General features: G+C 49.6%; 1 protein-coding gene across 1 annotated transcript; it reads left to right on the top strand.

Moving 5' to 3' along the window:
* Positions 1–2,188: 2,188 nt before the first annotated feature.
* LOC123019456 (solute carrier family 12 member 3-like) lies at positions 2,189–27,600 on the top strand. Its single transcript, XM_044422344.1, has 27 exons — positions 2,189–2,473; positions 3,846–3,849; positions 4,330–4,427; positions 4,626–4,701; positions 7,611–7,706; positions 8,640–8,779; positions 9,440–9,550; positions 10,521–10,632; positions 11,398–11,528; positions 12,019–12,103; positions 12,200–12,363; positions 13,362–13,469; positions 15,411–15,534; positions 15,866–15,967; positions 16,711–16,866; positions 17,750–17,849; positions 20,149–20,260; positions 20,376–20,504; positions 21,705–21,811; positions 22,876–22,958; positions 23,187–23,240; positions 23,606–23,710; positions 23,899–24,010; positions 24,667–24,753; positions 25,664–25,799; positions 26,875–26,942; positions 27,336–27,600. Exons 1-27 carry the CDS (start codon positions 2,189–2,191, stop codon positions 27,475–27,477), a joined length of 3,027 nt encoding a protein of 1,008 aa, XP_044278279.1. The 3' UTR covers positions 27,478–27,600.
* Positions 27,601–27,637: the final 37 nt, after the last annotated feature.

The following is a 27,637-nucleotide window of genomic DNA, read 5'->3' on the forward strand; positions in this document are numbered from 1 at the left end:
GGGCATAGAAAGGAATAGGAAGATGTAGCTTTTTCGAGTTAAAACTAGAAAATTAATGTGTAAGATGTGCTGCCCATCAGAATTCATTGGAGGAGGAGATGTTGGCTTGCAAACAGAGGTAACCGATCGTGAGAACATAAGAATTGCTTTTGCTTGTTGGATCTGGGGTCTTCCAAAGTGTTCTTTTTCTGGCAGGAAAAAACCAAATGTTTTGGGAGGTTTGCAACCCTAATAGGGTCTTTGAAAGTACCAATACGCACATGGGCAGGGGTGAACAGTTAGGCACTTCTGGACTTCTAAAAGTCTTGATGGGACCTCACCAAAGGCTCTTGAGCGAGCTAAGCAGTCAAGGGATAAAGCCACCGGAGGACCTCTTATGGATCAGTAACTGGTTAAAAAATAGAAGGCAGAGAGTGGAAATCAATGATAATTTCTCCCAATGGAGGGATGCAAGACCAAAACTTAGGACCAAAGCTTTTCAACCTATTCATAAAAGATCTGAAATTAGGAGAAAGCAGTCAAGTGGCCAAGTTTGCTGATGACAACAAACTATTTAGCGCAGTTAAAAACAAAAGGGATTGTGAAGAACTCCAAGGAGATCTCTCCAAGATGGGAGAATCGGCATCAAAATGACAATGCAATGTAAGCAAGTGTAGAGCAATGCATATTGGGGCAAAAATCCCAATTGCAAGGACAGGCTGATGGGATCTGAGCTAGCAGTGATGGAAGAAGAAAAGGATCTTGCCTGGGGGGGGGGGCGGTGTTTGAGGACAGCTCAGGCAGCCCAGTGTGCAGCTGTTCTAGCAGAAAACAGACCTTCCAAGATTGTCCACCCTGCATGCACCAGTTGCTGAGGAGCTGGGCAGGCCGAGCTGGAGGGATCCTCTGGGTAGCTGGGCTGGATGATCCATGAGTCTGATCCCGCATGGCCGTTCTCTTCTTACGCAAATAGGGAATGAGGGTGATGGATAAGCTCCCCTTGTTGTCTGTCCCCAGCACCTGATGCTCAGAGGTGTCTCACCTCTGTAGGTGGGGATTCCATTCTTAACTATCAAAGGGCAGCCGGCCATGTTAACTTGCTGCAGCCAAAACAACAAGGAGGTTCTTTGGCACCTTGAAGATTAAGGGATTTATCACTGACAGATGCTTTTGTGGGCCCAGAAGCTTAGGGGCATGCAGATGGCAGATCAAGATCTACTGGTAGAGTCCTATGGCAGACCAGCAAGGATTTCTGGCTCCCAAAGGAATGAATAAAGTAGATCCTTCAAGGCTGAAGTATGCCCAGTCCTGAATGATCCCAAAATAGATGTGTGTAGTCTTTAAGGCTGAGTAGGATGCCTGAAAGTACTAATAAAATGGAGCTAGGTCAGCTGCCTTGGACTCATCACAAGGATATAAAAGCAAGGTAAGAACACTAATACTGATGATGGCAATAATAATAGCCATCGAATCTGTGGCATTAATCTGTCTGGATTTAAATTTTTCCAAAGAGCTGTAAGTAAACCTGGGAAACTTAGAAAAAATTTAGCATTGTGCAGAGTTCCATTATGCCGTTGTGTAGAGAACTTTGTCCTCTGTGTAATTAGCTGTTTGGGTTTCATTTGAAATAGCCATGTTGCTAGCTCTTAAATCCTCAAAGAAAGGGTGTGTGAGATGCCAGGTTCCTTCCACCTCCCCAAACTGAATCAGCAGCAAAAATGCAAATATGACTTTGAATGCGCTTTTAATTTTCCTTCACCAGTACACCTATTTCTGTTTTAATATGTTTTTATTTTTATAAGTAAAACAGAAAAAAACAAAAAAGACCTAGAAAAGTAACCTGGGAAAGATACTAAGGGACCTTACAGAAAAATTACAACCCAGTCCACCTATTTCTTGGTGCAGAATTCACAGTACATCTTTAGTAAAAAACTTAAAAGCACAAAATCTTCTTTCCTCCAAACTGTTTCCTGTTCCAAGATTGGGACTCTAGATTGGTAAGGATGAGGCATCTGCATAAAATCAGGGATACTCATGTCTTGCTTATGAATTCACTTATTCTTCAGCTGAAGCTCTTAATGAAAGCATCATTTCTGGGTACCAAAATGTATTCCATGACCCGTGACTAGAACTAAGCTCTGCCATAACTGTGTAAAGCTAGCATATTTTCTTCTTTGTGCCCACCAGGTGAGAACAATCCAATTGGACAATGGAGGATTCCTCCTCATATAAGACCGTCTTTTCAATCGGGAGGTTCAAGATCCGGAAGCTACAGAGTGGGGTCTCCTCTGAACAAGCCCCTGGTACCAATAAAAGCCTATCAGGGGTGACAGCTCACTCACAAGCGGCGGAGGAGAATGGATCTCTTTCAGCCCCACCGGACTATGAGACCACGATTGATGCTTTGCCACGATATGAATTCTATGCCCTCTCGGCACCGCCTGGACGTCGGAAGATCCGGCCCTCACTGGACATGCTCAGAAATGCAGACCCGGTGAGATACCTTGCTAGCAGGTGCCCTTCCGTGAATTAGCTTTCTTTGCCGTGATCAGCATGGACTGGAGGAAAGCTGTGGTCACGGTGTGAGCTACCTTGGGGCTCTTTTCTCTATGCAGCACAGAAGGGAGTTGAATCCCGAAGTGGCAAGGCCTGGCTGCTTTGCGAACGGGTATATGTGAATATCACTTTTGCTTGCAAAATGGGCAAGTGTGCCCTGTTCAAAGTGCCAGAGTTGAACACGAGTGTGAGCACATGTCCGTCAAAAATGTTTGCCCATATTCATTTGTGCAGAGCTCCTCCGTGGACTGAATCAGCCGTGAGGTTTGCTCAAATGTCAGTGGCTGTTCAGTTTGTGCAATTTTACGGTTTGCACAGAGAGAGTAACAATTGGAAATGCAAACAGGAATCGGGTATGAGACAAGTGGCAAGATGGTGCCTAGGGAACCCTGGTGATTGCAAACAATGCTTGTTTGCTTCTCTTAGCTTTGCAGTACTGGAGGCTGCAGGGAACGGCTTTGCGTTCAGATGTCCCCCAAGTGGAATAAAACAAGCAAAAAACCTTAGAAGTAAAAGAAGAAGAGGGTTGTCTCCAATAGAAATGGTTCTAAGCCATCTCTCCCACTCCTCTTTTTTAACACTAGTGCAATAGGGCAGGGGGAAGTGGTTCCCCCGCTTTTGTGTTAAAATGGTACCATCCCTCCTTAGCACCTCAGGACTTGAATGCTCGCATGAGCACTCATTCTGCCGCGTGGGTGGAAGAGGACTAAGATTTGTGCTAGCAATAAATTGCCACGACACTTGTTTGAAAGGCTGCAACGAGGCTTCATTTATGCCAGCTGTGGGGAAGCTTTGACCATCCAGATGTTCACCTCTCAGCTTCATCAGGCCCAGCGGGCATGACCAGTGGCTGCTGGGAAATAGAATGCAACTATATCTAGGGATGGCCCAGTTTCCCATGCCTAGGAGCCAATTCACCAGCAGATCCATGGCCAAAACATGGGACTGCCTGTAGGAAGTAAGAAGTACAATGTCCCCAGTAAATATAGAGACTGGAGAAATATATTGTCATGTATTTGGGGGTCATTTAATGTTTATATTTATTGTAATTTATAATTACTTTTATTTATTGTAAGCCGCCCCGAGGCTTCTGCGAATGGGGCGGCATAAAAATGTTTTAATAAATAAATAAATTCAGTATGACTTTCCAGGGATCCCTTACAGCCTAATAGTTAGGATTGCAAAGAGATTTGGGATCCTTTCCAGCTACATCTTTCTTGATGCTTGTTATGCATGTGCCCAGCTCTTTATTTTCACCTGTGCATTGTTGGAGCATGTGAATATAAAACTAATAGGTGGAAAATGCAAAGAGTAGTAAAAAGGAAAAATAGGAAACACAAGACTGAAGCCTGACCACCGCTAGAGTTCTGGACACCCTCCTTTGCTTTCTGTGTAGTCCAAAGTGGGTTGCTTTCTCCCTGGGATTTGAGCAAAGGGTGTTTATTCCCAGGAGAAACCAGTGGCCAGCTAAGTGTCAACCAATCTCCCAAGCTCGGCTCTTCTGGTTGTCAAGTCAGCTTCCCCTATCCTGGTGTGTGTTGGACTACAAGGCCCAGGCCTCTAGCCAGGTGGATGGGTATGTTGGGAATTGCAGTCCAACATGTGTAAAGCGTGTGAAGTTGGGAAAAAGCTGCATGCAAGAGTTACAAAACAGCCGAGTTTTCCTCCAAAATGTGAGAAATGTCATACTGCCCACAAATTAAAAATAATGGCTTTAGCATTTTTCTTCCTCTGTGTTATTTATTCAGGGCAAGGGGCAAACATTTCCTGGAAGTTCGGACTCTGGAGATCCAGGTGCGGAACCTGGTACGAAGGATGGGGAGGAGAAGGACGTGGAAGCGGACGAGCCAGAAGCAGAACCTGTCCGGTTCGGCTGGGTGACGGGTGTCATGGTAAAGTCAGAGAATGAAACCAGTGGATGACCCAGAGGGGTGGAGTGCTCATCCTCTTCCAGAAATACGAAGCACCTCTGGGAAGAAGCACGTTGGGGCAGCCATCTCTTTGCTGGTCTTTTCTCCTTCAAGTAAAAGTACACATGATTATTATGAGTAAGTGCCTCCTTTCTCAAGTTTTCGCTTCTGTTTCCCAAGATCCGGTGCATGTTGAATATCTGGGGTGTGATCCTTTATCTACGTCTTCCATGGATAACCGCACAAGCTGGAATAGGTAAGATGATTTTTCTGCACATGGGTAGCTGGGGGCCGAAATTAAAGCCATGGATGGGAACCTTCCTTTTTTTTTTTTTTTTGTGGGAACCATTTTTAATGCTTGTTGTTAGAGAGGGCTGCCTGGTGCTGTCATTATATGCTTTTCAGCACCAGGTCAAGACCTTTTTATTTAACCAATATTTAAAGTTAGTTAATTTTAATGCTATATTTATTTATTTAATTCATTTAACTATGTTATTTTATACTGCCGTGGTATAGCCAATTATTTATTTGTTTAGGATTGGTAGGTTTTAATGTTTGTAAACCTACCCAGAGAGCCCTCTGGGCTACTAGGGTGGTATATAAATGCAAAGAAAGAAAGAAAGAAAGAAAGAAAGAAAGAAAGAAAGAAAGAAAGAAAAGGAAAAAGCAAAGCAAAAAAGCACAGTTGAGCTTGGTGGACTGAGACATCACACATAATAACAACATTAACAAGGTGGTTCTGGGTTCAAGACCCTCACCTAGTTAATTTCCTGTAAACACACACATTTTTGCCTGTACTCTGACTGCTGAGGGTGCTCAGTCCTGATTAGGGGGTTTGTGCCTCCCTTGGCACCCGCTTTATGCATGTTAGGACAGAAATAAGTCCTGGGCTTCCAGCCAGCTTTGCTGGACTTTGCAGACTTTCTTCGGCCTGAGCTTGCATCGAATTGAGCCTTTAGAGAGTTTTTCCCCTAAAAGTGCTGCATGGCTGTAATTTTTGCATCGCTTGGACTTTGTGAAAGGGTGGTTCTCTTTCGGATGGATTTTGCTTGAACGACGGAAATTGAACAAGTTGGATCCAAGATCTGCTTGCATGCCAACTCACTCCATTCAGCAGGTTCTGTTGACTTTCTGTGTAGCATTTTTAGGGGCATAAAGGGGCTGCTGTAGGAAGGAGGAGATGGGACGAGTTACCCCCTTTGTGTGTGTGTGTGTGTGTGTGTGTGTGTGTGTGTGTGTGTGTGTGTGTGAGAGAGGGAGGGAGGGAGGGAGGGAGGGAGGGAGAGAGAGAGAGAGAGAGAGAGAGAGAGAGAGAGAAATTAAAAATGACTAAATCCAAACTATGACCAGCCTCCTATGCCTACTTATTTATAAGGCATGCCTAGGGTTGCAGTGCAAATTACTTTAACATAATTCCTGCCAAAATCAAAATGACAGTTCACAATTAATGACCTGCACTGGTTTCAGTGAGTTCTCAGTTTGTTTAAGTTAGGATACTTCCAGGCAAAGGGGTATTACTAACAATCAAAAAATCTTGTGCACAGAAATCTGCAGCAGAATCAGACTTGTTTGAATTTCTAAGAATCCAAACTGCAGATTTTGTGGAGGACCAGTTTTTCCCCGTGTTGCTGTAGATTTACAGACTGTTGGGCTTTTAAACATTTTTCCATAGTTTTATGCAAATTTAGTTGTAGAGAAGTATGAAAAACTAAAAAGCACTGACCAAAAATGTATCTTTCTGCCAAAGGCTGACACAAAGCATTTTTCAGGGATTTGTGCATTTTGGATGCGTGCACACATTTTTGAGAGTGTGAATATGCACAAGTGCATAGGAATGCATTTGTGTGAAATCCAGTGGCATTAGTGGACAGATGATGGAACAAAAGCAGCCTGGTCATTCACAAAAGATAGATATAATGGGTTTTACAATGTCTGAACATCCTTATGCAGATACTCCTTTTTGTCTTCCTTAATTTATTCTTTCCTAGGCAAGAAAAATGAGGAAAAAGCAGTAGGGAAACAGCATTGTCTCAACTCCTGGTAAAATGTGGCACATAAGGCAGTTCAATTGCACAATGAAAGCCTTATTCACCAGATTCCGGGTAATCTATATCCAAGCTGATAACATTATTGCGTTATTCATCAACAATTAATATCCATGTCTCCCCAGCGAAGCTTGCCTCATGCTTACATCATTATTTTTCATGTGCTTGGTGTGAAAGATTAAAAACAGAATCCATGGCTTTAATGGTTGAAGTTTCTTAACAGATACTTCTAGTCTTGCTAAGGGATTTCTGGTTTTGCCTACCAATTTAACATGTCCACTTTTGTATTGTGTATTTTACTTCTTTTTAGTGTTTTGCACCATCCTCTCTGAAGGTTTGTATCAAAAGGCTACATTTAAGAACTCTTTAAGGCACAATCCTATGCTTGTTTAGACAGGAAACAAATTGCAACACTCCCAGCATTCCCCAGCCAGCTGGGCTAGCTGGGGCATTCTGGGAATTGTAGGCCTTTTTTCTGTCTTAACACGCATGGGATTGTATCCTTAAAAAGAAATAAACCAAAGGAAATGATATGGTTTTGCATGTACCCCTTACAAACAAATCTCTGAAGCAAAGATTTAAAAGGATTTTCAGATACAGAGAATCTGACTATATGAAAGTCTGTTGTTTCAAATCTTTCTGTGAAATGTTGCTACTTTTTTATTTTTATTTATTTATTAAAACATTTTTATGCCGCCCCATTCGCCGAAGCCTCAGGGCAGCTCACATCAATAAATTAAAATAATTATAATATAAATTAAAATATAAATATAAAATTAAAATACAGCAATACAGTATAAAATAAGCCGCCCTGGCCAGATAAAACCAATAATGTTAACAGTTAAAATGCCGCTTGATACTTCTCCATCCTTTACTCCTCTACTGAGTTTTCCAGTAACTTTTTTTTCTTCTCAGTCACATTTGAGTGTACATGTTCACCCACTTTCTACAGGAAAGAAAAATATCACACAAAACAGTTTAGCTAGTTACATATCTGGCAAAACAAGAAGTGGTGGAAGGGGTTGAAACATCTAGGCCTCCAGGATCACGGATATTTGGAGACGGCTGCTGAATGATGCCACAAGCTTCTAACTCGCATGGCTGTCTCTTGCCTCCTCAGGGCTGACCTGGCTGATCATTCTGATGTCCTCTGTGGTGACCAGTATCACTGGCCTTTCCATCTCGGCCATCTCCACCAACGGCAAGGTCAAATCGGGTAAGCGATCTTTTCCTACTCAGCAGCCCGTCCTTGTGCTCCCAGCAAGGTCTGGACTGTATCCAGTGAAAAAGGAGGAGAGGTGATTCGGTGGGAATTCTAAAGGCCTGAAACCAGTATTTGCATGTGTATTGAGTGTGAGGAGCTGTGAGGTCATTATGCAGAGCTACACGGACACATGCTGGGGCCTCCATCCCCGTGCTCATGCACACCGACCCTCTGGCCCTGCTCCTCCTCCTCCTCCTCCTCCTCCTCCTCGCTGTTTTTGCCTGTCCTCCAACCCTCTCTTAGCTGCAGGAGCCAAATGGAGGACTTCCGCCTTTACTTGCTGTGCGTTCCCCTTTGCGGCAGTGACCCAGGTTGTGTCTGCTGGGACAGGGAAACGAAGTGTGACAGTGACAAGGAGGTGGGGCTGCTCAGCAAGGGCTCCCCACCAAGACTGTCATGTCCACGGGCTCCCCAGAACTCAGAGCCAACCCTGGGCTGTGAATCCTAGAAACTGCATGGCAAAAGCCTTTGGTACCTTCACGGGAGGAGATGATGGATATGGATCTAGTTCTGGAATTCCCATAAGGCGGTTCATAATGGGAGCTTTTGGCAGACGGCAGGCAATGGGACCTCCTGGTTCAGATCAGGATGATGCAGGGAACCAAACCTTCAAGCCCCTTCCTCCATCCTTCCAGAGCCTCAGTTTAGTTTGCCCCCAAGGCTAGCTTTTCAAAAACAGCAGCCACGCAGGGTCCAGGATGTGCAAGCGTCACATCTCATTCTGCACGGAGCCGTGACTCGCACGTGCCTCGTGGCCGGCCCGGCCCTGAGGAGTAGACGGCATCTCTCGAATCGCTACAGACCCCCCAGAGGGCTTGGCAAGGGGTGGTGCAGAAATGAAATCAAGGACAGGAACCTGAATCGTCGCTGTTGTGTCTGACACAGGGGGCACCTACTTCCTCATCTCCCGCAGCCTGGGCCCGGAGCTCGGGGGCTCCATTGGGCTCCTCTTCTCCTTCGCCAATGCCGTCGCTGTCGCCATGCACGTGGTGGGCTTCTCCGAGACCGTCAAGGACCTCCTGGTGGTAGGCGTGGCCTCGCTCCCTCCCTCCCCACCCTCAGAAATCAGCCCCCGTAGCCATTCCCTTCAACACGACTCAGCCGTTCCCGGGTGGCCCTGACGTGCTTCCCAGTGCGAAAAGGCGTCTTTGCCACTGATTTCTGCCCGTCTGATCTCTGCCAAAGCGAGAGGCCAGGTCGTTGCCACAGAGGCCGTGCGAGTTGTTTCCTTGCGGGCCGAGTTGGCCTCACTGCACAGGCCTGCTGCCTTCCTAAACCCGCAGTCAGCACCCACCCCAGCCTTCCCGAGCTGGGAATAACAGGAGGAGGAAACGAAACGCAGGTGGAGGTGGGACGGAAGCAGCAGGCCTTCGGATGTTCTAGTGGGCACGCGTCGGTTGGAGGCGATCCCTGGGTGACACAGCGCTGCTTCACGTTCGTGTGCGCCGTTGTGTTCGCTTGCTAGGCCTGCTTCTCAGCATCGTGCCACGTCCCGCAGGCCACGCTCCTCTCCACGAAGGTTGGACGGCCTCCCCGGCCAGCTTTTGCCTGTGGAGTGGGAGCGGGGCCGCCGACTCGGCAGTGGGCAGTGAGCTGAAGGCCAGTGAAGCGAGCCCCGAGCCCTGGGGGAAGGCACTGCTGGGGACGTCGCCCGCATTTCTCCGCGTCCCTCTGTTCCCCAACAGGAATTCGATGCCGTGATGACTGACCCGGTGAACGACATCCGGATTGTGGGCGTGATCACGATCACCGTCCTGCTTGGCATCGCCTTGGCTGGCATGGAGTGGGAGGCGAAGGTAATGGGAGGAAGGCAGCGGTTGGGTTCTGGCCCACTCTCAAGAAGGAAGTGGAGCTGAGCGGTTAGAGCCGGGCAGAATCAGGATTCCAGTCCTTGAAGCGGTGAAGAGAGCGTATGGGCAGTGCCTGTTAAGGCTTGCCAAGTGACTGGGGAAAACACAACAGGCTGGGCTGCTTTTGTGGCATTAGTAGCAGTCTGAGCTGCAGATAATCATCAGGGCAAGCGTTTTGTAGCCAGAGCGAGGTGTTATCATTTGCTTGCACATCAGATCAAGCTGCCATTCACAGGACAGGAGCAGGGAGCAAGAAAGAAATTGGCAGCCCTAATTCCTGGCAGGAAGGAAAGAGGTTGTGCAAGATTGCTAGGTGCATTTGTTAATTTCTTGTTCCTTCCAAAGTAGAATCAATTATGCAAAGCGGATTAAAATCTGCACCACTAATTGCTGTTGTTTTGCTTTTTTCTGAACTCCCTGTGATGCAAGTCTTAGTTTTAGGAGAGAGGAAGGATCAGAGTGCTAGCTTGTTCTAGCCCATAGCCATGCCTGCTGGGGATGAGGGGAACTGTAGCCCAACACATCCAGAGGGTGACAAGTTTGGGAAGGCTGCTATAGACTCGACTACCTATGCTGTCTGCCCTGGGGACCCCGGGAATTGCAGTTTTGTGAATTGTGTGTCTTGCATGGAACAGGAAAGATTTCTAACAGTACCATACTAAACTACAAGCCCCAAGATTCCTGATTGGCCACGGCTACCTAAAGTCTCCTAACAGAGGAGAAGCCAAGGGTTGAGAACATGGCAATGTTTGCTGTCCCACTGAGCTTTGGCCTTTGTGGTGGTTAAAGGGGAGGAAAACCAAGATAGTGTGGATAAATTGCTGAGAACCGGGATCCGAGTTGGCATCCCGCTAGGTCAAGAAACAGATTGCTCCCTCCTTTCGCATTGGCTGCCCACTCTCTCCTCTCCTCTCAGGCTCAAGTGGTCTTCTTCTTCGTTATCATGATCTCCTTCATCAACTACTTCATTGGGACGTTCATCCCCGCCACGCCAGAGAAAATGGCCAAGGGCTACTTCAGCTATCGTGGTAAGGGCCAGATGCCCCATGATCCTTTTGGGGAGCAGTTGCAGAGCAGTTGTGCTCCAGTCCAGGAAAGGTCCCACTCAGTAGCAGAAAGGCAGAAAGGTCCCATTTTCGATTCCTGACTTTCCCAGGAAGAGCTAGAAAGAAATCCCAGAGTGCTTCTGCCAATCCAAGCACACAATACTGACCTGGTTAGACCAATCAGAGAGTCTTTGGACTAGTTATAGTGGAATATAAGTTGGGTGGGTGGATGAATAGATAGATAGATAGCCTCACTCCAAGTAAGACAATGTCATGAATCTAGTTTCAGTCCGCATTTAAAAAAAGCCCCCAAATTGGGATGGGTACTTGCAACTCCTCAAAAACAAAGAAATGCATCACCAGGAGAGGGAAACAAGAGGATATCAGTTTCAATACAGGCTCAGAAGCGGACAGGAATATCGGTGTGCTAATGGATATGCAGAGATGCATCTTTAGAAATAATGATTTTAATTGAAATACAAGTGCAGCACCTCTCCATACAGTGTGGAAGACGCGGCCAGTTTTCCTTTTCAGTCTGTTGCTTAACTGCGGAAGGACAACGCTTTTTATGGTTCTAGATCTAGGCAGGACACCCTTTCAAGTAGGGGACAGTCCTCTGGCAGCCCTTCCAAGAGAGGATTGTCCTATGTGAAAGAGTAAACATGGCCACCCTGTGAATGCACCACTCTGCTCTTCCTCCATTTCATCTGGGTAGATCGCCAGACTAATTTCCTCCCCTTTTTGAAGGTGACATCTTCTTGGAGAATATCGGGCCTGAATGGCGAGGCGAGTCCGGGAGTTTCTTCGGCATGTTCTCCATTTTCTTCCCATCAGCCACAGGGATCTTGGCTGGAGCTAATATTTCAGGAGACCTCAAGGTGGGTGGTTTGGGCCCCCTGTGATCTTCCTGCATGGGGGAGACTGATCACGGGCTGCACCAAAGTGCTGGAGGGGACCTGCTGGAGACATTCTTCCCTCAAGTGGATTTATTTTAAAGATTTCCGTGCCACCCTTCAGTAAAATACTTCCAGGATGGCTTAAATGAAATGAGAAAAAAAACCTGAACAAAAAGCAGCATAAACCATACAGGCAACAGTAAAATCAAAATGGAAGAAAGCAGTGTTAGAAAGAATGCAGTCGGATTGGTTAAAATGGTGGGAAAACAGAAAGCCTGCTCCCGGCCTTCACAAGTCTTCAGAGAAGGTGCCAGACTTGCAGAACGGCAGCCCGGCTGGTGATGAGGCTGGCAAGTCCCATTTGGCCCTCTCAAGCAGCCCAGAGGGAAGCCCTTGAGCCACCCCGAGGCCGTGGCAGGTGCAGGACGGAAGGCAGCTGGGGGTGGTCCCTCATTTGCCCTTTGCTTTCCAGGACCCGGCTGTGGCCATTCCCCAGGGGACACTGATGGCCATCTTCTTGACCACCTTGACGTACCTGGCCATCGCTGCCACCATAGGTAAAGAATGCGCAGTTCAGCACACGGGGCCATCATGCTCACGCCAGGTATTCCGCTCTGCCATTGTTTTCCGAACCTCTCCCTCCCTTTTGCCAGGGACTTGTGTGATCCGGGATGCCAGTGGCAGCATGAATGACACTCTGGGGACCTCCAACTTCACAGGCGGGGACTGTGTCGGCCTGGGCTGTCTGTCTGGGTGGAATTTCACAGAGTGCACCGAGGCCGGGACCTGCGAATACGGCCTTGCCAATGACTACCAGGTAGGAGAAGCTGGCACTCCTGGGTCCTCTCCCTCTGCCGTTGGCGGTGTGGCTGAAGAGCCCCTATCATAAAGTTATCAAGATCTCCCCCCAGTTGTAGAAAGAGGCTGCAGCGTGGAGAAGGCCCTGAAGGTTCAGCTGAGCCTGTTTGACGGGTTCCACCACCATGGACAAAGGCCAGAGGGTTCCTGCACAGTATTTTCTGGCCAGATGGTCACTGCAGGACGTGGTCTGATGGTACACGATGCAGCAGCTTTGCAGAAGCTAAGCAGGTCCAAGCTTGGCCAGTGCCTGTCTGGGAGACTATAGTGGGTCCACATCCATGCTCACTCCCCACTGGAGTTGCATAGGATGGATGGTGGGATAGAAAGAGGTCAAGTCGGCTGGCAGATGATGAACCCTGTGAGCACTGTGGCTAGTGGTCAGGGAAGATGAGACTGGGAGTCAAACTGCAGCAAGTGAAGGGACAGAGATTCCCCACCACCAGAACACTCACACAGCTTGGGACCTCAGTACCTGAGCAAGCACCACTTCCGGCCACAAACGTCCCACGTACAATCATCAGGAACTGGGGCCTGCCTCTGATTGCCACCTCCAAGGGAGGCTAACTTGGTGGCAACAAGGAGAAGGGCCTTTTCAGTGGCAGCCTCCCAGTTATGGAACAGGGTGCCCACTGAGGCCCACCTGCTGCCAACCTTAACAGCTTTCTGGCTTTTGGCTGAGACATCCTCTACCTCAGGGCATTTAGTTAGTGTCCTGAGAGACGGTTAGCTGCTTAGATAGGTCTTAATATTTACTTTGTTTAACTACTGGAATTGTTTTATATTTTGTTGGCTTTAAATGTTTGTATGGTGTTGTTTTGATGATGTTTTAATGTGGCTTGTATTTTATACTGCATTTTTAATGGGTTGCTGTTAACTGCCCAGAAAGCTTCAGCTATGAGCAATATAGAAATCCTCATCCTCATCCTCATCCTCATCTCCCTGCTTGTCTCTTAGACCATGAGCATGGTGTCGGCATTCAGCCCCCTCATCACAGCTGGCATTTTTGCGGCCACGCTGTCTTCCGCCTTGGCCTGCCTTGTTTCTGCTCCCAAAGTCTTCCAGGTATGTTGGGATGGGGAAATGGGTGCCGATGCCCCTTCTGCCCAGACTATCCCTGTTCGGAACAAGGCAATTCAGGCCAGAAAATGCCCAAGTTCCCAGTCTCTGCTGTCACTTCTTCCCGTGAAGCCACAGATCGTCTGAGGGCTGCAGAACTGTTTTCTCAGTCTAGGGGCTAAATTCCCATTCCAAAAACCTTTGGAAGTCTCAGTCCAATAACAGGACTGGGCTGAAGCCAAAAAGGGGCTGACCCAGAATGCCAGAAAGTACGGCATGTTTCAGCTCAAAGCTCTTAGTGTTGTGATGCACAAATCAATGGGTAGAGCTTTCATTGGTTAAATCGGGCAATTGTGGACACATAACCAGGCCGGAGGAAGACCCTTTTTCCTAGAATGAAAGAAAAATGTAATGTACGTTGCAAATGTACATTTGCAATGTAGCTGACACTGACCAGGCACCAATCCAGAGAAGGACAGTCGGACAGAGAACAGCAGCTCAAACACAGGGCACCAGCCCACCCCATCCACCTCCTCCCCTCTCCTTCAGAGAATCTTTGGCATGCAAGTGGGGAAGATCACAGCTTTGCAACTTTTCACTTCTGTAACCTGTTGGAACGTGTGGGCTGTGTTACGTGAAACTCTGAAATGATCAATGTATAAAAGGGCCAACTGAGGACTGCTCAGATCCTCCGTCCGGAAGGATTCGTCGGTTGCCGGTTATTCTCAAGAATAAATCCTTGAGAGGAAAACCTTCCCCTGTTGTGTATTTTGGGCATATGCACACCAGGGCACGGACCTTTTGCTGAGCAGCTAGTAAGCTGCTTTGAGTTCTTTGTGAGAAAAAAGGCGGGATATAAATCTAATAAATAACTCAAACGAAGCCTTTGGAGAGGTGTTTCGGCCTTGTGTAGCTAGCTGGGAAACCATCCAATGAGTTGTGCTCAGAGAGGGGGGAATGGGCCAGGGGAACAGGGGGGCCTTTGGGGGACTCCAGACAGCCAGATTGGGACCCCCCATTGGCCAGGCCTCTCCCGGGGTTGCTATAGTAACAACTCCAGCAACTCCTGTGTCAGTCAAGCTTCACTTATGGGGCCTGGCTTCCGGGTAGACTGTTGGTTCAGGAGGCCACGTCTTCATCCTTCCCATGTTCCAAAAGTGAAACAACGTCTTTTACAACCCGAAGAGAGCACACGCTTCAGGGGGAGATGCCTGCCTATGTGGCAAGACCTCCCCTCTGTTGCCTCTGCCGAGCAGCCAAAACGGCTTGGCATGCTGCTTCTGAAGACTGTGTGTCCGCTGAAGCATCATGACTGATTGCCGGCCGGGCCCCAGTTTGGGGAAGGGGCCTCTCAGAGGAAGACCCTCCCATCCCATGGCTGCAAATTCCTTAAGTTAATTAGGGTTAATTGTGGAAAAATGCTTTCTTTTTTCAGTCCTGAATCTGCTGCCTGGGCCAGGGATGCTGGAGAAATCCACACAGAGTCAAAGGAGTCCAGATGTTAGAAAGCCAACCTATGGTGGACTGCTTTTTGATTTCTGTGTTGAGATTCGCTGGTGCTGAAGTGTGTTAGCACTAATTCTCATGGGTGCGCGTGTCTGTTCGTGTGTCAGCGTAAGTGCGAATTAGCACACGTGCAGCCAAATTCTGCCATTTCCCTAAAAATAATAAAAATGCATTGATGAGCAGATGACGAGCGAGACACAAAGAAGGAATTTGGCAAGCTCCAGATGCCCCTCCTTGGTCCCCAGTGAGAGAGGGAGTAAAAGTGCTTTCTACCCCACTCGAGCTGAGTATTTGCAAATTGGAGCTCGGAGCATCTGCTGACCCCAAGGCTGGAGGAAGGTTTGATGTGGAATCAGGACATTTTAAAACTGCTCCTTTGATGCGCACACTGAAACAGCACTCCTCTGGGCTTCTTTCACCGAGTTCCTTTCCTCCCTTCAGTGCCTCTGCCAGGATAATCTGTACCCCCTCATCGGCTTCTTTGCAAAGGGGTATGGAAAGAACCAGGAGCCTCTGCGGGCTTATGCCCTGACCTTCATCCTGGCCATTGCCTTCATCCTCATTGGTAAGTGAGGGCAGCTTTCCCCATCAGCCGGGTAACCCACCCTCCATGCCCAAAACATGAATGGCTTTTCAGACGAGGTCAAAGATAAGAATATGTCGAATGGAGGTGGTTTGAGAGGGTGGAGCTGGAGCAAAAGTGCATCTTGCCAATGAATGTGAATGAAATTACTGCACAGCCTTAAATAAGCCAGGAATTAACATTGGTGAAATTGACTTAGCGTGGAAGTGAGACCCCTGAGGACTAGCCTCTTGAGTGGAGCACCCAAGACCTCACCGTGCTCTGTGCTAGTATATGAGGCGGCTTTGGCTAACTCTCTCCTTTGCATCTGCAGCCGAGCTGAACACCATTGCACCCATCATCTCCAACTTCTTTCTGTGCTCCTACGCCCTCATCAATTTCAGCTGCTTCCATGCCACCATCACCAACTCCCCCGGTAAGGAGGACGGGGCAGATGCCCCATGGAGGATGCAGGGAAGAAACATGCATGCATGCTGGGGCAGTGCTGCCTATCGGACTAGTGATCAGACTTGGCTTTGCACAGCTTGGAAAATTCCTTAGTATTAGACACTGACGCTGCCTTGCAAATTACGGAGTTGTCAGGTTGAGGCATTGTGCTGGCCCAGTCGGAATTCAGCCATTCCATTCCCGTTGGCTGGACTCTCTCCTGCTGTGGGGCAGACCTGCAGCCCCCACAGCCCCCGCTCTGTTCCCTGGTGGCTTACCTGGAGGTGGGCAGGTGCAGAGCTCTGTACTTTGTCCTTCTAGTCTCTTGTGGGTCAGGCTGCAGAGACTGCAAAGTTAAGGAAGTTTGCTGCTCCAGGCTGATGCAGTTCCTGATGCTTTGCTCCCAGAAACACATATAAATTAAAATGGATGAATGCGTTTTAAAAGTAAAGTAACTCCAAGGTGCATCTTAGAGCGCCCTCCATATGTGTGCCGTATTTCGGGTGCTCTGTGCTCTAACAGATGGATTCTCCCAATGCTCTTTGTGCCATCATTTGTTGTTCTTCTTATACTGGAGTTATACTGTCCTGCAGGACAAGTAAAACCCTCAAATATTTGGTGCTCCAAATGTGCGCGGTATATGTTAGGTCATCGATGGGGTTCCTCACACCTGGTTCGGGGCTTCCTACGCCTGCCGCTTTTCACACGATCCTCCTCCTCCACCCCGCCCAGGCTGGAGGCCTTCGTTCCGCTACTTCAGCAAATGGACGGCCCTCTTTGGCTCCGTCGTCTCTGTGGTCATCATGTTCCTGCTGACCTGGTGGGCCGCCCTCATTGTCGTCGGCATAATCATCGTGAGTCTGGCGTACGTCACCTACAAGAAACCAGGTAGGGCTCCTGGGCTTCCCCCGGGGGGCTGGGTGGGGGCCCGAGCCAGAGCGGCTGGAGCTTGCCTGGAGTTCTTGTGCATTTCGCTAGCAAAACGACCTGTCAGGTACAAGCCCCCAGTTCAGTTCCTCTCAGACTTGCCCTCTTCAAGGTGCTCATCACAGTGGCGTGGCATCAGCCAACCAAGCTGTGGAGAATTTGCTTCTTAAGCTGTTTGCCCCTGCCTTTGGAGCCCGCGGAATCTCAAAGGCGAATCGCAACTGCTGGGTTAGGATTTGGGGCATTTTCAGAAGTTCCATGAGTGGGGGGTGAGCAGACTTCTGGGATGGGAGAGACCGTAGCTCAGCGAGAGAGCCCTGCGTGGCATGCAGGAAGTCCTGGGTTTGGTCTTCTGGTAGACGGAAGGACTCCAGGCAGAAGCCCTGGGCAGCCCCTGCCAGCCAGAGTCAACAATACAGAGCTAGGCAGACCAAGGGCCTGGCCTGAGGATAAGGCAGCTTCCCAGGAGATCCCTTGTCCTTTACCTGGAGCCCTGGAAGTCACCACTCCGCAAATCTTCAGTTGGGATGATAGAGCCAAATGCAAAAGAGCAGCTCAGGGTGGGGCCAGGTCCCTCTTGCATGGTGCCCCCCCCCCCCCCCCCGTGGCTTGCATCTCCCTCAGTTTGCTGGAATGGAGAAAACCAGGACTGGCTTTTACGTGTGGAAGGGCTGTGAGCTCTTGCCATCATGGGCACGTTTAGGCAGGAGAAAGGTCTTCAGCCCCCAGCATGACCCAGCCGACAGTCGCTTCTCGAACCAGTGCAAGGGAGCCAGCTACGTAGGGATGGAGCCCACCTCCCCTTCCTATGCTCCCCATCTCCTCAACGTTCTCCCCCCTGCAGAGGTGAACTGGGGCTCCTCCGTGCAGGCGGGCACCTACAACATGGCGCTGTCGAACGCAATGAACCTGACGAATGTGGAGGACCACGTCAAGAACTTCCGGTGAGGCAGATGCTGGTGCTTCTTGAGGGGAAGCAGGGGGCCCTCGGAGAGAGAGATGCGCCTGGTTTCTCTGTGCCACCTTCTTTTGAGGGGCTGGTAAGGACCAGGGAGGGACAACCCCATCACAGGGACACAGCTCCCACCATGCTGAATGGCAGCTGTTGTCCTCTTGCTACCGGTGTTTCGGTCTTCCATGCAAACGCTCTCTTGGAGCAACAGTCTCGATGGGTGCAAACTTTCAGATGTAACCCCTTGATTGCCCAGAATTTTTTGTGGGCGCACAGGGGGATTCACACATGCAGATGTGTTGCCTGTCATGTCAAGCTGTGGCAGGTCAGCCTTCCCCAAGCTGGTGTCCTCTAGAATTGTTGGACTACAAGCCCCATCAATGCCAGCAAGTACAGCCACGGTGCCTGGGTCTACTGCCTGGGAGGTTGTGGGGCAGGAAAGTGCAAGGTCCCGAGTTTGGGGAACGCTCCTTCAGATGACCCCAACCATCCAGGAGTTGAGCACAGCACTGGTAATTGCCTGGAACTCAGTCCTGTAAACATGCCACTGCGCAATGAATCAAGCATTACAGATCCTTCCAGAACAGCTTTTCCAGCTTGGAATTTCATCGGCTGCAGGGATCAGGCCCATTTCTCCAGCAAAATTGCCTGCTCGGAACGTGGGAACAGATTCTCATTCCAATGAAGAGCAGGGATTGGAACCTGCAGCTGGGATGCCAAGGCCAGGGGACCCTGAAGGAGCCAATGTATTTCAGATTTTGTGGGAAGCCATATGAATCTGTAAAGAGGAGACGGGAGGACCACCATCACGAATCCTGGGCCCAGCATCAGTGAAAGAGGGGAGAGACCTCCGTCTAGCCTAGCAATCGGCTCCAAGACACATCTTTGAAGTGCACGTGTAAACTGGAAGGGAAGAGAGATGTTTGTTTTGGGAACAGTTTCACAGCCTTGTCGCACTTCCTGAATATTTATTTATGTACTTAGTTACAAAATGTGTATGCCGTCCGATTTCTTCTCTGGACAGCTTACAACATAAACTATAGCTAGTATGCTTTTGTTACGGGCTTCTGCAGTACATTTCCTTTGCACTTTGAAGCCACTCTGATTGGCTTGCACTAACTCAAGAAATCTTCCACTTGGAAAGTCATTGTTGCGGCCAACTTGGAAGGAGAGAGAGCCTTGATAGCAGAGAAGAAGTTGAGGGAACTCCTCAATACGGAAGTTCCCAAATGTTATCCCCATACCCTCAGACTAAGCTGTAGATGTTCAGGCTTTGAGTATTTTCTGGTCACCTCGGCCTGGTGGGAGAATGCATGTGCGGAGAATGGCAATTAGTGCCAATTCTGGGAAGACTCGGGATGTTGTCAATCACATCTCTGTGATAACCCAGGATGGTGTTACAGGTGCCTGTTACAGCTCACCTTCTGCTTTGATGACAGAAGGGAGTCTGCCGGTTGTAAATTAACATCAAAGCAAGCAGATAAGATCTGCTTTTGTTAATGGGTGTACCTGCCGTTGCTGGCACTGCATTCAGTGGTAATTGGATAGGTTTCAACTTCACTCTGTATAACCCAGGAATACTATTCAAGCAAGGGGCTTTTCTGGGTGCAGCGAGACGATCGTTGCTTTCGGGGGACGCTCGGATAGCGTCAGTTCTCCCTCTGCCTTCCTTGGGTGAATTCAGGTGCAGCGTGAAGCTCCATTTCTTCAACAGTTCCAGAGAAGGCTGTGAAACCAGATTGGCTGTTTTGAGTGGGCACTTCAGTTGCAGAATGATACTAGGTTGGGTGGACAAACAGATCAAGGCACGGGGAGGGCAGCATTGCATTATTGTGTGTGTGTGTGTGTGCACTGCATTATTGTGTGTGTGGATTGTTGCGAACTGCCAAGTGAGGTTCAGCCAGTGGGTGGAAGAGAAATGCGACAGTCAATAAAAGCACTACGCCGTGTAGTAAAACCTCCACATCTAGTAAAATCTCAACCAAGTGTAAACACTCGGCCTGTGGCATCGCAGCTTCTGCCATCCCTGCCATTCTGGCCACGTGCGCCGTGCCAAATTGAATCGCATTTCCCAGCGAGGCTCCGGTGTGCACACAACTTGCATTGAGGTTCACTAGAGGCTCACGATAGGACCCCAAGTTTGGAATTCACACTGGAAACACTTGTAAAGACTGAGCCGATTCCGAATCAAGCTGAAGGAGGTCATTTACCTGCCGCTGGGGCCCACAAATCAGGTGGTGTTGCAGGTGGGAAGAGCTATCCCATAATGACACGGCTCTCCCCCGCCGCAGGCCACAGTGTTTGGTCCTCTCCGGCCCGCCCAGCTTCCGCCCAGCCCTGGTGGATTTCGTTGGCGCTTTCACCAAGGACGTGAGCCTCATGATATGTGGGAACGTGGCCGAGGTGAGCGCTCGCGGCCGGAGCGGGGCCTTGTGGGGGGGTGGAAAGGCAGTGCTGGGGGGCCAGTCTGCAGCACGGGGAGCCGTCCTTTCAGCGGAGCCCCTTTTTGCGCCGGCAGATTCGGGAAGCGGCGTGTGCCGAGAACTACACCGAGCAGCTGCAGTGGCTCAAGGCACGCAAGGTGCGCGCCTTCTACAACTTCATCACCGTCGGGGACCTCCGATCCGGGGCCAGGAGCCTCATGCAGGTACAGCCCGTGCAGAGCCGGCTGCAGCTCTGGCTGGGCGAGGCTGGGAAACGCTCTTCTTGTGGAGGGCCTTTAATTTTGGGGGAGGGTGTTCTTGGGGGAGGCTGGGGCGGTTGGGGGCAGAAGAGTGCAAGAGGCCCGCAACTGAGAACATGGCCCTGAGCCTCCAGCACGTGGTCCGTTCGGGCCAAAGATGGCGCCTCCTCTGATGGTGTCGGGGCCAAGATGACAGCGAAGACCCAAGGTGGTTCTGTGTCCTGGGTGGGCCCTTCTCTTTCTTGCCTTTTGGTTTGTTTTAAACTTCTGGGTGTCAACTCTCAACATTTCAGTGAGGTTTCTAAGGACCACTTTGACCCTGGCTTCCCCCAGAGAAGCACCGCAGTGGGGCAAGTCCGTGTCATGCAGAGCAGATAATAATGCCTTCTGCCCTGGCTGAGTTGCCTCCTCCTGGGTGACGGGACAAGCCATTCCGAGGCTCAAGCCAGCCTGGGAACATCTCACCGTCTGTCTTGGAAGTCCTGCCCCTAACCCCAGATGGATGGGGAAGGCCCTCTGCAGGACCCAGGAAGGGGCTGTGCCACATTGGCAGAAGACATCCTTGGCATGCAAGAAGTCCATTTCCTAGGAGCTCTCAAACCTTCAGAGCTCAGATAGGAAGGCTGGGCAAGGCTCTGGAGAGCCATTGCTGCTCTCAGTTTAAAATACCTGGCCTGGATGCAGTAACCATCCATCTCAGTCCAGAGACATTTTAGTAATGGGACGGCATAGAAAAACTTTAAATAAACAAACAAACAAAGCCCTAGGTGTTCACCATTTGGGGCCCTATCATTATTCTTGACTTAAGATTTGATGCCTTCAAAACAGGTTTCCCGGCGAAACTCTGGCTCAGATTAAGCCCTGGTTTTATTCCAGCCCAGCTGGTCATTATACAAATTGTAGTTCTGAGCTTGACTCTTTCCTCCTCCCTCTTCCTCCCCCTATCCTTGTGTGTCCCGTCTTTTAGATTCTGGATCAGCCTACAGGGACTGCTTTCTCTTGTTCTTTGGGAGCTTTTCTGGATCAAGAGCAAAATGCTCTGAAATGCACTTGTAACTGTAGGGTTGTTGGCCTCTGGTGGCCAGAACAAGTCTTGTTGACCTGATTGATTTCCTGCACAGTATCTTTCTTGCGTGTCAAGGTAACAATGGTTTATCTCTGCAGGTCTCGGGCCTGGGGCGCCTCAGACCCAACACTGTAGTTCTGGGTTACAAGCAGAATTGGCAGACCGACTCTCCCCACAATCTGGAGAATTATGTCAGCATAATACAGTAAGGACTCCTTGCATGTGGGGCAAAGAGAGCTAGAAAGGGGATTGTATATAAGGGTTGTGTGAAATGGCATTTGGCCAGTTTGGGGCAGAGATGCTGAAAGTTCGTGCAAAAGTGGCCAAAGAGATTGACAACTGTATACCAGACATAAAAAGGAATGATGTAAACATAAAGACAGTTTTGGGCTTGCATATCTGAAGGAGCATCTCCTTCCATATACACCTGCCTGAAGTTTTAAGATCTTCCACTGAGGTCCTTCTCTTGGAGCCCTCTTAGAAAGAGGCTAGACGAGCAGCTATCGGGCTTTTCTGTGGTAGCATCCCAGCTTTGGAATCTGCTCCCCAGAGAGGTGTTCCTGGTGCCAATGCTTTATTCTTTTCGGTGCCAGACCAAAACCTTTTTATTCACCCAGTATTTTGATGGTTGAATAGTTTTTTACTGTATATTTCCATATATTGAAAACTATGCTTTATGTATGTAATGGTTTTTTTTATTTTTTATTTTTATTTATTAAAACATTTTTATGCCGCCCCATTCGCCGAAGCCTCGGGGCGGCTTTTTGTCCTTTTGTAAGTCATCTACAAATCTGTTCCAGATAAAAAACAGTATAAAAATGTTTTAAATAAACCAATGAATAAAATCTGTAAGTTGCAGGCAGGCCAGAGAGCACCAGAACTCATTGGATAGAAGATACTTTGCACATGTTCAGAAACACCCTCTACCTGCCTCACTCAGTACAGAAAGAGCTCCTTGTCAACTGTGTCAGATGGAAGATTTGGATATCTTGTGTTGGCTGGGAAATATGGTTAAGGCACAATCCTATATAAGTTCAGACCAAAGATGCCTGTAATTCTAAGCATTCCCCTGCCATGTCTGCTGGGAGTTACAGCCCCTTTTCAGGTTTAAACCTGCAAGGGATGGTGCCCCTATAATCTTTGAAGTGCCACAAGGTTCCTTCTTGTTTTGGATGCCACAGCCCAGTGCAACCACCCCCAGAATTTCTTTCGGGATCTCCTGGGAGGACTCGGATCCACATGAAAGGCTAACCTTTTTCCCCCTTGCAGTGACGCTTTTGACTTCAGCGCTGGAGTCTGTGTCCTCCGGATGCGAGATGGACTGGATATGTCCCGGAGAGTGAAGGCCCAAGGTAGGTGTGTGTGTGTGGAGGAAAGGAGCTGGGTGGACAGGGATGTGGGAATGCCGGAAGCTACATCTGTACGTGGCACCAGTTCTGGGAGAAGGGAGCGGGGCCCATGGACAAATATGGCTGCGTTTCAGAGAGCTGTGACCGCAATGCAAAAAATTGAAAACCTGTTTTTGCGCATGCACAAAAAGGCACACAGCCCTAACTAACCTCCTCCTCTCTCCTGAGCAGTGAACTTGGGCTTTGAGGATCCAGAAGCGGCTCTGAGCAGAGAGAAACCACAGCGTAAGTTTGTGGCTGGAGTGTGGGTTAACACGGCCTTCCCCAACCTGGAATCTGCCAGATGTATTGGACTGCAGCTCACAGCATTGCAGGCCACTGGATATGCAGACTGGGGCTGATGGGAGTTCTAGTCCAGACCCTCGGAAGAGCATCAGGTTGCGGGAGACTGGGTTGAAAGGACAAGACAGGACGATGCCAACCCAGTAGCCGCCACCTCCTGCCAAGGACCTTTTCGTGCTCTGGCTGGGCAGGGATCTGAACGAAACCGTTGCAGGTTCACACCTACGGAGCTTCCAGACTTGAGGCCCGGAAGCTCGCAAGCAATATGGGAACCCTAGCCAAGACTCGCTGTTGACTCTTGCCCACAGGTGACGCGTTCAGAGTAGTTGGGGCCGAGCCACACCTGGAGACGGTGTTCCAGGGCAAGCAGAAGAAGAAAAATATTGACATCTACTGGCTCTTTGATGACGGCGGTAGGGGTCTTTCTTTCCTAGAGGAAGGTGGCGACCTCTGGAAGAGGGGAGGGCCTCTGCTGTTTTAGGCTGGGCAGGCACTGAGAGCAGCTCCACTGCACGAAGCACCAAGTGTGTGTGTGTGTGTGTGGCCATCACTTCTTTGCCAACCAGCCAGCCCCTCTGACTCGCTTCTCCTGCTCCTGCAGGCCTGACCCTCCTCATACCCTACCTGCTCACCCGCCGGAAACGCTGGAGCTGCTGCAAGGTCCGAGTCTTCATCAGCGGGCAGATCGCCGACGCGGAGCAGCACAGGGAAGAGTAAGGGAGCCGAGCTGCAGCGGGAGTCGCGAGCAAAACCGCGGGGATCCCGGGCGCGGGCTGGGAACGTTCTAATCGGGGTTGGATGAGAAGGTCACAAGCGGCGGATGTGCTGTGCGGAGAAGAGCCCTGGCACCCGCGGCTGGATTCCTCACAGGCCCAATGAGAGCGCTGGGGGAGAGGGAGGGGCCGTGGCACAGTGGCCCTTAAATTAAATGCACCCAAAGCCTGCCCAGCGGAAGGCAAAATACAGCCTGAAGTGCCAGTGCCTGCCCAGTCTTGGAAGCTAAGCAGGGTCCAGCCTGGCTGAAATCTGGATGGGTGACTTAGACATTGTGAACCACCCACAGAGCTTCGGCTATGGGCAGTATAGAAATGTAATAATAATAACATTCCCATGTTCCTATATCCCTGTTGAGAAAGGAAGCCCAGCTAGTCTGGCTGGAGCTTTTGGGAGCTGCAGTCCAGCACAGCTGATCCGGAACCTCCTTTGAGGTTCTTCTGTATGATAAAATCACAGAGTAATGACTTGCTGAATTAAATCGGTAACAACCAGCTTGCTGTTCTGTCTTCTCCCTCAATGGTTGGTAGGGGAATGTTCGCAGCTTGCTTTTTCCCACCCCTACAATCTTTTTCTCCCCACCCTGGGCCTGCAGGATCCAGTTTTTGTTGAACAAATTCCGCCTGGGCTTCAACGAGGTCGTGGTGCTGCCTGAGATCATGTGGAAGCCAGAAGAGACAAGGTACACCTCCTGAACTCCCTCTCTTAGAGGTCTCAGTCCCATCATCCCCCATCTCCAGCCTCTAATAGACTCTCCTTTTAGTGTGGATACCTGAAATCCACATTTGTAGTTTGAGTTACTGTTCTGAGTTCTGAAACTATCCCTGACCTGTGCTGGGAGTGTAAATCCCACTGTGCCGGCTGAGGCTGATGGAGGCTATAGTCTAGCACATCTGGAAGGCCCCCATTTGCAGCTGTGGTGTCACAGCTGGCACTGAGCACTCCACTCAGAAGCTTTTCCTCACTGCTGTCCCTGGAGAATAAAAGCATTTCAGGATCCATTTCTTAGGTGAAATACCAGATTCCCTCAAATTCAACCTGCTGCTTTCTTCCCTGGTGCCCATGGTTAATTCCGCCTCTGGACTTAATGGTCTTTACCAACATCCCAGCTCTTTTGATGGAAATGTGTACATGCTTCACCGATTTCAGAATATGTTAAGCCATCCTGTTGTATTCGGGTGTTCTCCTGCCCACTCCGCCAACTGAACCCCCAGACATCTGCCCTCACATCCTGCCCAGTGGCACCACTGCAGTTTTCTAACAATACTTCTTAGATGAGCCAGGACAGGAAAAAAAATCCTGTTTAATGAAAGATACCAGGATCATTCTCATCAATCACAAGCTAGTCAGAGGTAGCCACTGTGGATTCCTGCAATCCCCAAACAGTGCATTTGGCCTTTCTTTCTTAGGGGGCTGATCAGCTGGCTATGAAATGCTCTTAAAATAATTCCACCAATATTGGCTTGTGCCCATGCTTTCTGCCTTATCTCAGAGTCCCTTATCACCTACAACCCCTCCCTCCTATTCCTCTTTGCGGCTTCGTGCCCCTTTCCTGCTTTCAGCTTGACTTCTTTATTTCCCGCCCATGCCAGTCAGAAAGAATTTGAGGACCTCATAGCCCCGTATAGGCTCCATGAGGGCCAGAAAGGTCCAGAAGCCACGGAAGGGTTGGAAAAGGAATCCCCTTGGAAGATCTCCAGTGAGGACCTCAGAGTCTACAGGAAAAAGGTGAGAGGTTTGGGAGAAGAGAGGTAACATCTTATCATGCAATGCTAGCTCAGTAAGCCTTTCAGGGAGGAGAGCTATGGCAGATCTAGACAGCATACTAAAAAGCAAAGGCATCACCCTGCCGACAAAAGTGCGTGTAGTCAAGGCGATGGTTTTCCCAGTTGCAATGTATGGCTGTGAAAGCTGGACCATAAGGAAGGCTGAGTGCAAAAGGATTGAGGCCTTTGAATTGTGGTCCTGGAGAAGACTCCTGTGAGTCCCTTGGACCGCAAGGCGATCAAACTGGTCAGTCCCAGGGGAGATCAACCCTGACTGCTCTTTAGAAGGCCAGATCTTGAAGATGAAACTCAAATCCTTTGGCCACCTAATGAGAAGGAAGGACTCTCTGGAGAAGAGCCTAATGCTGGGAACAATAGATGGCAAAAGAAGAAGGGAATGGCAGAGGATGAGGTGGCTGGATGGAGTCACTGAAGCAGTTGGTCTGAGCTTAAGTGGACTCCGGGGGATGGTGGAGGACAGGAAGGCCTGGAGGAATGTTGTCCATGGGGCCGCGATGGGCAGACACGACTTCGCGACTAACAGCAACAACAATTTTAGATTGTTGACAAAGCTCTCCCAATTAACTAGACTGGTTTCTTTTAATACTGTTTTGAATTGCTTTTAGCTCAAAGACTAATAAATACTGCAAGGAGAAAGCAGGAGCAAAAATTCCATTCTTGAGAGATAATACTTTTGTTCATGCAATATATCCTTCCCTAAACTGCTATGACAACTCCCATCATGGCAGTGGATGATTGTTTCTAGGTTTCCAGGTCACAGCAGTAAACACACACATTTGTAGCTTTTAAAATTCTCTGCTAAACTGAGGAGTTTGGAGAACTGTTCCTAGGGTGTTTCAAGGTGCACACAAGCTCTCCGGGTGGCGAGCGAATGGGAGGTGGGGCTGGAGCAGAAATGGTGAGCGAGGCGGGCGCAGCCGATTGCCCGTTCTGGTTGCAAGTGTCTGTTGGAGTAAAACAGAGGCATTGAAGATCTCCTCCATGCATCTCTTGTCCTTGTTTCCCACCTGCTTCAGTCTGAACAGCACATGCGTCTCCATGAGATTCTACAGGACCATTCCCGCAACGCAGCCCTCATAGTCATGTGAGTCACTCCCCGCTTCTCTTTCAAGGCGTGGGCATTTTGGGATGGGTAGCTGGCAATCTCATATAGCTTCCTGTTTCTCTTCCTTTCTAAAATAAATTTCACGCCAGCTGGAAGGGGATCGTTAGGAAATGGTGCCAGTCACCTAGGAAAGCCAAACTTGGCTTTACAGCCTCGTTCGCTTGCTGCTGTCATCAGAATTCTGCAGCCAGTGGTGCAGCAGCTCCCGGGGGACTGAAATGAGCCCCCAGAGTTATGAAAGAGGCCCTGCTGCACAGCAGAGCAAGCCTGGCTTAAGGCACCTTTGGGATTTCGCGGGCACTCGCAGCTGCGAACCACGGCTCAAAAGCGTTTCCCCACTTTCCCTCTGCGCCCCGCTCCCTGATCATGCAGGAGCCTCCCCGTGGTGCGGAAAGGGGCCTGCCCCAGCGCCCTCTACATGGCCTGGCTGGAGACCGTCTCCAGGGACCTGCACCCGCCTGTCGCCTTCATCCGAGGGAACCAAGAGGACGCGCTCACTTTCTACTGCCAGTAGAAGGCAGGGCTCCGAAGAGCGGGCGATGCAAGAGGCTGCGGGCAGCACCGGATTTGACAGGAAAGCCGCACGGGAACGTGGCTCCTTGCCCGAGCCGGTCGGTCCCCGGCTGCAGCCGGGTCCCCACTCCCTGCCCTGCCCTGCCTGGTCGTGAGCCCAG

The sequence above is a fragment of the Varanus komodoensis genome, unplaced genomic scaffold (genome assembly GCF_004798865.1).
Source record: "Varanus komodoensis strain SLA01 unplaced genomic scaffold, ASM479886v1 scaffold126, whole genome shotgun sequence".
Classification (NCBI taxonomy): Eukaryota; Metazoa; Chordata; class Lepidosauria; order Squamata; family Varanidae; genus Varanus; species Varanus komodoensis.

Bases quoted from the DNA above. Each gene is read 5' to 3' on its own strand.
- LOC123019456 (XM_044422344.1), top strand. From the start codon at position 2,189: ATGGAGGATTCCTCCTCATATAAGACCGTCTTTTCAATCGGGAGGTTC. The intron at 7,707-8,639 runs GTAAGCGATCTT...TGTCTGACACAG, and splicing joins CAACGGCAAGGTCAAATCGG to GGGGCACCTACTTCCTCATC. The intron at 20,261-20,375 runs GTGAGCGCTCGC...TTGCGCCGGCAG, and splicing joins TATGTGGGAACGTGGCCGAG to ATTCGGGAAGCGGCGTGTGC.